The sequence below is a fragment of the Etheostoma spectabile genome, chromosome 9, assembly GCF_008692095.1.
Source record: "Etheostoma spectabile isolate EspeVRDwgs_2016 chromosome 9, UIUC_Espe_1.0, whole genome shotgun sequence".
In the NCBI taxonomy this organism is placed as follows: domain Eukaryota; kingdom Metazoa; phylum Chordata; class Actinopteri; order Perciformes; family Percidae; genus Etheostoma; species Etheostoma spectabile.
In genome coordinates, this window is record NC_045741.1 from 33,303,584 (window position 1) to 33,314,137 (window position 10,554).

The 10,554-nt window shown below is 44.1% G+C and overlaps 1 protein-coding gene across 1 annotated transcript in view; it reads right to left on the reverse strand.

Annotated features, from left to right (window-relative positions):
* Window positions 1–5,539: 5,539 nt before the first annotated feature.
* Window positions 5,540–10,554, reverse strand: part of LOC116696237 (endophilin-A1) — an 11,749-nt gene continuing 6,734 nt past the window's right edge. Inside the window, exons 4-8 of the mRNA XM_032527066.1 lie at window positions 10,534–10,550; window positions 10,047–10,208; window positions 8,938–9,041; window positions 8,594–8,724; window positions 5,540–6,880 (exon numbers count right to left, since the gene is read on the reverse strand). Of these exons, the coding sequence (XP_032382957.1) occupies window positions 6,684–6,880; window positions 8,594–8,724; window positions 8,938–9,041; window positions 10,047–10,208; window positions 10,534–10,550 (611 nt within the window). The 3' untranslated portion in view covers window positions 5,540–6,683. The remainder of the gene's footprint in view (window positions 6,881–8,593; window positions 8,725–8,937; window positions 9,042–10,046; window positions 10,209–10,533; window positions 10,551–10,554) is intronic.

Consider the following 10,554-nt stretch of genomic DNA (forward strand, 5'->3'; position numbering starts at 1 on the left):
GATGTGTCTTATAGACAGACGTCTCTTAAAGACAGACGTCTCCTATTGACAGACGTCTCCTATAGACAAAAGTCTCATATAGACAGACGTTTCCAATAGACAGACGTCTCCTATAGACAGACGTGTCTTAAAGACAGACGTTTCTTAAAGACAGATGTGTCTTATATACAGACGTCTCTTAAAGATAGACGTCTCCTATAGACAGACGTCTCTTAAAGACAGATGTGTCTTATAGACAGACGTCTCTTAAAGATTGACGTCTCCTATAGAGAGACGTCTCTTATAGACAGACGTCTCCTATAGACAGACGTCTCCAATAGACAAACGTCTCCAATAGACAGACGTCTCCTATAGAAAGACGTCTCTTATAGACAGACGTCTCTTCATTTTATTGAAACTTGTTATTGTTAGATCATCATTTATCAGGGCTGTAGTCAAGACCACCTTTGTTGAGTCCAAGACAAATGCAAGACCAGGACTAGTCGAGTCCAAGTCAAGTCGAGTCCAAGACAAGTCCAAGACCAGGACTAGTCGAGTCCAAGTCGAGACAGAGTCCAAAAAGGTTTGAGTCCAAGTCAAGGCCGAGTCCAAAAAGGTTCGAGTCCGAGTCGAGTCCAAGACAAGTCCAAGACCAGGACTAGTCGAGTCCAAGACAAGTCCAAGACCAGGACTAGTCGAGTCCAAGACAAGACCAAGTTAAAAGAGGTTTGAGTCGGAGTCAAGACCGAGTCCAGGACAGGACAAAAAGATCTTATGCATGACAGTATCAAGACAATCATTCTGGGTTTCACTTTCCCTCCAATATCATCATCAACATAATCAAGACACCTGGACTCAGTCCAGACCAAAAACCATATTTGGCAAGACCAGCGGCCGAGACCGAGACAAGTCCGAGTCCAACTACTAGCGAGTACGAGACAAGTCAGTTGAAAATAACATTACCTGCATCTAAAACAACATTATGGCTTTCAAGAGGAACTCTTTAACTTTCCCGTCCCCCAACCAAACGTGGTCTATTATCACTATTGTCAAGTACCCGGTGCAATGGGTTAGGTTAGGGTAGAACGCAGTGCCCTGGATGGGTTAGGGTTAGGGTTTAGGATTAGGGGTTAGGGTAAGGGGTTAGGGGTTAGGGTTTAGGATTAGGGTTTAGGATTAGGGTTAGGCTTAGGGTCAGGTTTAGGGTTAGGGTTTAGGGTTAGGGGTTAGGGTTTAGGATTAGGGTTAGGTTTAGGGTTAGGGGTTAGGGTCAGGTTTAGGGTTAGGGTTAGGCGGTTAAATTCAGGTTTAGAACGCAGTTGCCTGGATGGGCGCTTGCGCGGCGCCACGGGCAACAAGGGACCACCGCGTGATCGTGGATTAAACACTTAAGGTTATGGTTTAGGGTAGGGGTAGGTTAGGGTTTAGGATTAGGGTTAGGGGTTTAGGGGTTAGGGTTTGGGGTTAGTGTTAGGGGTTTAGGGTAAGGGGTTTAGGGGTTAGGGTTTGGGGTTTAGGGTTAGGGTTAGGGTTTGGGGTTAGGGGTTTAGGGTTAGGGTTAGGGTTTGGGGTTAGGGTTAGGGGTTAGGGTTTAGGGTCCATTCATCTTGACTTGTTGTAACGTATTCAGAATACAAGAAGATGAAGTATCCACTTTAAAGAAACGTACACATCCTACATACATGTTGAAAGGGACAGAAAATGTCCCTTTGAGTAACGAGCTTCTTACAGTTTCAGCTATATTGAACACACGTTCTCTGGTGTGCATCCTGCAGCTGTAGGATTTGGGTCAGGGACAAAGGGACAATGTCCTAAATATAAATCAGGGAATGGGACAAAAAGTTTGGGAAACAAATGTTAGAGTTTGAGGCTGTTATAGTAATAGTAATAGTAGTAATCATTGTTTCAAGAGCCATTTTGAGCCTCCTGCCATTTTACTGTCAATCTGACAAGGAATTATACTCAAGCGCCCAAAAAAGCGTCCAAAAAGCGTCCAAAAAGTGTCCTAAAAAAGCGTCCAAAAAGTGTCCTAAAAAAGGGTCAAAAACGTTGAAAAGAGCGTCCAAAAAGTGTTGAAAAAAGCACTGAAAAACGTTGGAAAAAACGTAAAAGATTCCAATAAAACTAAGTCAAATGGGTCAATAAAGCGTAGAAAAGGTAGTTTAGTGGTACACAGACAGACTGGAGAGTGGACCGGTTATAGCGGGACGGTCTTTGTATTAAAGACACGGGACATTTGGACATCTTGCACGCGTCTAAAACTAATTCCCAGCAATCGGCAACCGTGGCGGCCGATAGGCAAAGGGGTCACTACGACTGAAAAGGTGACAAAAACCAGTCGTTTATGTATAAAAGATTTCTCTGTATTTGAACACAATCTGACTCCATGCTCAGGCGCTGAATGCATAACCCTCACGTTGTCCTCGGGTCAAATTTGACCCGTTTTTAAAGTTTTTTTAAAATCAGAAATATGGGATGTTGCAATGAGCGGAGAAAATGTTGGAAAAAAAGTGACGAACGGTGGGGAAAAGTGTAAAACAGTGTTGAAAAAGTGACCAGAATCTGAAAAGTCTGTGATGAATAATTATAATAATTATTAACCCTTGTGTTGTCTTCCTGAAAATCAACAAGCTTTTTTATCAACGTTTTTTTTTTTTTACTTTTTCTTACGTTTTTGTCCCATTTTTCAACACTTTTGTCACTTTTTTTTTACATTTTCAACATGGCATAACACTAACTTTAGTTTTACAGTTTTTTTTGGAATTTATGGTCAATAAACCTCATTTTTAGGAAATTATACCTAATGTTTGAGTTAGAAAAGCAGAAATTTAGAATTATTGAGACTAAATTAAAGGAATGGATGTTGATGATAATCACAGACTGAATATGTCAACTTTTACTCACACTATCACAACACTTCCATTTGTTTTACATGCTATAAAAATAATAAGACCCAAAATTAATGAAGTAGAGATTGGTACTTGGCAAAAGCGTTGAATCATCATGTTATTTTGGGGAATTAAAAGAATTGATATAGAAAACATGGGGACATAGGACAACATGAAGACAACATGAGGACACATGGTGCAACATGGGGACACAGGGGACAACTGAGACAACATGGACAACATGAGGACACATGAGACAACATGAAGACCATGAGGACACATGGGACAACATGAGACAACATGAAACATGAAGACAACTGAGGCACATGAGGACAAACATGGACACATGAGGCAAATGGGACAACATGAGACAACATGAAGACAACATGACGGCACAACATGAGGGACAACATGAGGACAACATGAAGACCGCAACATGAGCAACATGGGGACACTGGGGACAAACATGGGCAACATGGAGAGCAACATGAACAACATGAAGGGCAACATAAGCACATGAAGGACAACTGAAGACAACATTAAGACAACATGAAGACACCATTAGGGCCACATAAGGACAACATGAGGACACACATTAGGGCAACATGAGGACAACATGGGGACAACTGGGGACAACATGAGACAACATGAGGACAACATGAGGACAACAATGAGGACAAATGAGGACAACATGAAACACAGAAGGAAATACAACATAGGGCACATAAGGACAACATGGGAACATGAGGAAACATGAGGACAACTAAGACAACTGAGCACCGAGTGCAACAGAGGACCAACATAAGGACAACATAAACAACATGAGGAAAACATGAGACAACCTGAGGACAACATGGGGCAACAAAGGACAACATGAACAACATGAGGACAACATGAAGACAACATGAAGACAACAGGAGGACAACATGAGGGCAACATAAGGACAACATGAGGACAACATGAGGACAACATGAAGACAACATGAGGGCAACACATAGGCAACATAAGGACAAACATGAGACAACAAGGGACAACATGAGGCAACATGAGGGCAACAAGAGTACAACATGAAGAGACAACATGAGGGCAACATGAGGACAACATTATGAGACACATGAATGACAACATGAGGGCAAGCAGGAAGCTAATAAAATAGGACAACAGGAAGCAGCTGAGGGCAACAAGAGACAACATGAAACAACATGAAGACACATGAGGGCAATCATGAAGATAACATGAGACAACAGGAAGACAACAGAGGCAACAGGGGACGACATAGACACAGAGACAACATGAGGACAACATGAGGACAACATGAGGGTTAAAGAACCTTTAAGAATAAGGACTAGACTCGTTTTCTGCCTTATGAAGAACACTTCTGATACAAACACTTAGGTAGGTAGCACTGTGGTGAAGTAAAAGTTATGCACGGCTAACAGTCACCACGAGACTGTCCTCCTCCGAAAAAACGGCCACATAGGTCGTTAGTCCGAGTCATATTTACGGTCATAGTGGCGGCGCGAGTTCTCACTAAAATAATATGACAATTTGTTTTATTGTCACAACAGAACATCGAAATACATTACAGTTCTGATAAATAAATTTAGAAAAATACAAACTTAAGATATGGAACTTAAAGTCCTTCATAACATGGTTGACGTTTTTTTTTTTTAAAATAGGCCATCATAAATACCGATAGACCGGGAAATGCATATATAATATCGGCCGATATATCGGTCGGGCTCTAGTAAGAACAAACGACCAATATTGTTTTATAGTTTGGAGGATTTATAACAACAGAAATAAAGAAATAAAATGGGATTCTTGACATTTCTAAGCTCCAGATTGCTTAAATCTCCACAACAATTCTATTGTTTTTACTCAAATAAAAACCCTAAATCCCCCAGGACTGAAACCTTAAGGACCAGCTGAGCATCATCAGCCTCCCTAAATGTACTTAATTAACTGTAGAAGACTTAACAATATGCATTTTATCACAGCCACCACTGTTCACGCAGTCCCGCATGCAAAAGCCACGAATAAGACGAGTGAAGACGCATCTACTCCGCACAGAACACTGTGAATGGGAGGCTCCGAAAAAAAACAAAAATCATCTTTTCCTCCATGCACACCTGGTGAAAAGTTCGGGTAAATCACGTAACCCAGAGTTTATCAGCGTGTTAAATGAGTTGAAAGACCTTCCCGTTGAAGGATAAATGGGTGACGAGCAGTTTGTAAAAATCTACTTATTGCAGATACGACTTCATTCCAAAGATCCACGTTCCTAAAAAAACCCAAAACCACATTTCACGGACGTCTTTACACTCTCGTTTTGGATCTGGCTGGTTCATGCGTGCAGCCAGTTGAGCAGATACTCAGAAGAAAGGCAGAGTACGTTACAAGAGTAGGAGATATACTCCAAGAAAAGCAGGATAGGGTCTGGTTCTGGTGTCCGGTCTGCGGCTCCGGACCATGAGCTGAGAGGCCTGTACACGGTATGGAGCCATGCTGAAAGTGCAAGTGAAGAAGGGGAGGAGGAAAAAGACAGAAAGTGGGGAAGACTGTGACAAATCTCGGGGTGAAGAAGAGCACAGGGAAGGCAAGTCAAGGTAGAAAAGACAGAAGGACTCTGAGAAAAACAGCAAGACACTTAAAGGGTAATTTAGTCTTTTTTTTTTTAAAAACTGGACCCTACCTTCCCATGCATTGGTGTCCAAGTGACTGATGGGAACTCATTTTATTATTCTAAGTGTTTGACAAGATTATGGAAAGGATCCCTACAGAGATAGACCTCTTTTTTTTTATAAAGTAAGATCCTTTTTGTTCAAGCAGAAACACATTTGAAATCGCTATCACCAAACCCACCAGACTCCATGTAAATAATCACTACTTTTAGCGTGTCTAGAAACAGCATATTTTCACATGTAAATTAGTGAATAAAGGGTGTAATTCAACCAATCCAGAGTGGCGATGGTAGGAAACAGTGCAAAGATGAACCAAGACGGCTTTTTATGTTTTTATTTTGTTTCTCTCGACTTTGAATGAAGTGTGTTTTACGATAATAAAATTGCTGATAATTTACATGGAGTCTGGTGGGTTTGGTGATGGCGATTTCGGAGCGGTTTCATGTTAAACAAAAAGGATCTTACTCTTTAACCAAAAGCTCTATCTCTGTAGGGATGCTTTCCAATATGCTATCAGACACTTAGAATAATAATCTGAGTCTGTCAGCGGCCAAAACTGAACTTTTTGTGCACGCAAATCAAGGAAATTGCTCATTTAACGTTACATTGCAATTCCATCTTGCTTAAGACCCGACCAATTTCAAAGCAGATTGCTCCCATCGCACACTGAGACACAAAAACACGACAAAAACGAGAGAGTCCATGTTGAAAAAAAAAAACCTGAATTAACCCTTCAAGAAGAGAAGAAAAGACACAAACAAAGTTGTCAACAGACAAGCGGGGGCTTCGGTCATAATAGAGCGAGACAACAAGTCAAAACGCACGTACAGACACACACACATGCACGTACACATACACCGTGCCTTTAAGTCTCCAACGCCTCATCGGTTCCCGGTGCCGCCCGGCTGAGTGAGCGGTGTACGAAGATCATCATCATCATCTCTGCGTCTTGTCTTCCTCTTTCAAATCCCTCCTCACTGCATCTCTCACACTAGAAAAATCCTCTTTTCATCGCCGTCCCACTGCCTCGTTTTTGTTTTTTGTGAAAGCAGAATCGCACAAAAAGCACAGGGAGAAGAAGTATGGATTGGTGGAGGGGTTTAAGGGTCTGGGGGGGTGGGGTGGGGGGGGACTAATGGGGGAGCGGCACCAGGATATCCACGTAGTTGATGGGGAAGAAGCCCGACTGGCCGTTGATCATGCCCTCGTACCAGTTGTCGTCGATCTGATTGGTCAGCGTGATGACGTCGCCCTCTTTGAAGCCCAGCTCGCCCTCGTTCTCCGGCTCAAAGTCGTAGAGCGCTCGGCAACACGGCTGGTCCAGGGGGGCCGGGACACACACACACACACACACACACACACACACCACACACACACAAACACACACACACACACACACACACACACACACACAAAAGCCATAACACATGAATTGTTGGCCTGTAACAATTATTACATAATTGTCTAATTGGCATTTTTTTACATTCCTTTTCTGCCTGAAGTTACAATGCAAATCTCTTTACTTATGTGTAAGAAATTATAATAGCATTTTTTTGGGGGGGTGGTGCGGGGGGGGGGGTTGCAATGGCCAGTTTTGATTATCGGGTGGGGGGTGTTAAGCCACAATAATTTATAATACATAATACAAAATACATGAGCCAAAAATATAAATTGAAGGCTTTTGCTACCTTTTCTGCATCAAGTTACAGTGCAAATGTTTTATTTATGTATAAAATTATAATTATTGATTATGGGGGGGGGTACTGCAAATTACGCCTATGGGTCCAGTCAAGGGCGTAACTTTGTAACTTTGTGTGGGTGTGTGCGTATGTGTGTGTGTGTGTGTGTGGGTGTGTGGTGTGTGTGTGTGTGTGTGTGTGTGCGTAGTGTGTGTGTGTGTGTGTTGCGTATGTGTTTGTGCGTGCGTATGTGTGTGTGTGTGTGTGTGCGTATGTTGTGGTGTGTGTGTGTGTGCGTATGTGTGTGTGTGGGTGTGGTGTGTGTGCGTATGTGTGTGTGTGTGTGTGGGTGTGCGTATGTGTGTTGTGCGTGTGTGTGTGCGTATGTGTTGTGTGTGTGTGTGTGGGGCGTGTGTGTGTGTGTGTGTGTGTGCGTGTGTGGTGTGTGTGTGCGTATTTGTGTGTTGTTTGTGTGTTGTGTATGTGTCTATGTGCGTATGTATGTTGTGTGTGTGTGTGTGTGTGTGCGTGCGTGTGTGGTGTGTGTGTGTGTGTGTGTGTCTGTGTGTGTGTAAAGAAGCAACAAAAGTCCAAGACGCGAAAATTAATAATTAAAAAGGCGACAACATTGATCCAAAAACTGGCAAAACCTCGAAAAAGGCACAAAAACCTAAAAGGAACCAAATTCTGGAAAAGGCCTTCTGATTATTGTGGGACAAAAAAGGTTTTTAAAAAATGTCAGAAAAAGCCTCAAAAACCTTAAAGAATAAATTAAAAATTCTGAAAAAGTGCAGTTGTCAATAGTATGGGGGGGGGGGTAATTAACACAATAACCCCCCCCCCCCTCATACACACACACACACGCACACCACACACACACACACACGCACGCGCACACACACACACACACACACACACACACACATATATACACACGCACACACACACCAAACACCCACACCACACACACACACACGCACACACACACACGCACGCGCGCCACACACACACACACACACACACCACACACACACACACACACATACACACACAAACAATAATAATCAGAACTGGCCTTTTTTCAGAATTATATCTATATTTATATATCTATATATATATCTATATATATATAGATATATATATATATCTATATATACAGTATATCTATATATATATATAGATATATAGATATCTATATATCTATAGATATAGATCTATAATATAGATATATAGATATAGATATCTATATATCTATATCTATGTATAGATCTATATATCTATATCTATATATCTATACATATATAGACATAGATATATATACACATTTCTATCCATGTGGTTCTACGGGTCCCAGCCCTGGTACCTGGTGATCTTCCGGGGGACTTGGCGGAGTGGATCCCCCCGTTGTGGCTCTCGCTGGACGGCAGCAGCTCCAGAGTCATCCGGGGTTTGGGGGTGAACTCCTTCCTCGGTTTATTGGACACTTCCTTTATCCTGGAGGGACATTATCAACGGTTAATGTGGTTCTATCACCGGGGGAGAGGGTTGACCTGCTTAGTTCTTGATGTTTTAATAAAAAGTGTCTGATGAATACCTTTCTGGTTCTGAGAGAGTTTGTCTATCCACACACATGTGTTATTGTGTGTGTGTGTGTGTGTGTGTGTGTGTGTGTTTTTAAAGATCTCAGGTGGACAGACGGAGACGTACCTGTCCTCCATTTTGCTGGCGAGCTGTTGGAGGATCTCGGCCGAGCGGCTGTGGTACTCCAGCTGGGCCTGGACCAGCGCTGCCAGCTGGCTCACCTGCTCTATCTGCAGCACACACCCACACACGCACACACACACACACACACACACACACACACACACACACACACAACACACACACACACACACACACAAAAACACACACGCACCACACACCACAGCACGCACGCACACATATACACCACGCAACACGCACACACCACCACACACACACACCACACACACACACACACATAACACGCACGCAACACACACACACCACCACACACACACAACGCACACACAGCACGCACGCACACACACATATACACCACGCACGCACGCACAGCACCCACACACACGCACGCACGCACGCCCCTCATACATACGCACACACACGCACCCCCTCATACATAGCACACACACCACGCAGCACACACACACACACACGCACGCACCCATGCACGCACGCCACACGCCCCTCATACATACGCACGCACACCCACGCACGCACGCACGCACGATACACAGACACAACACGCGCCCATGCACACACACGCACGCACGCACACACACACACGCACACACACAAACACACACACACACACACACACAAACACACACACACCCATTTGTTTTCTCTCCCCTGCTCCGTACCCATGCTGGGCCTGGGTCTGGCTCGGCACAGCACGGCACGGCACAGGAGCACACGGGTAGCCATAGCAACAGAAGAGTGATGTCAACGTCCACCATGGACACGGTGAATATTTCATCCTGTTTGTGTCCGTATTGGGGACAAGATGTCCACGCTGTGCTTGTTTTTTGTTTAAAAAAAGACGTTTTTGCCGCATTTTGGTCGGAGTGATCTTTACACGTGTTATTTAAGTATTTGACATCGACCCCCTTCAGCACTTTGGTCGGCTGTTGTTTTTAAATGTGCTATAGAGATAAAATTGACATTGACATTGACATTGAACGCCTGTGTTAGCTGCAGCGCTGCAGCCCTGCAGCGGAGGTGAGCGGAGCCCTGCAGCGCTGCAGCCCTGCAGCGGAGGTGAGTGGAGCCCTTACGTCGCTCTCCAGGAGGTTGAACATGCTCTGCTCCGCGACCTCTTTGCTCTCGTCGAACTTCTCCAGCGCCTGCTTCAGCTCCTCGTCCTGGACGCCTCTGCCCTGGCGCTTCTTCTTGTAGTCGAAGTCCAGACGCCGGCCCTCCATCTTCTTCAGATGGTGCTGGGGGGGAGGGGGGGGGGGCACACCACACACACACACACACACACACACCCACACCCACACACACACACACGCTATGGACTTGAACCGGCGACTCTCCGGGTCCCAAACCAACTCCCTCTTACATCTTAAAATCAGTATTCATGTCATAACATGTAAATGAATGAGTGGGTGTTTTCTTACTCTCCTCTCCTCTCTCTCTCTCGTCTCTCTCTCTCTCTCACTTCTCTCTCCCCTCTTCTCCTCTCTCTCTCTCTCTCTTCTCCTCTTCTCTCTCTCTCCTCTTCTCTCTCCTCCTCCTTCTTTCCTCTTTACTCTCTCTCACTCTCCTCTCCACTCCCTCTCC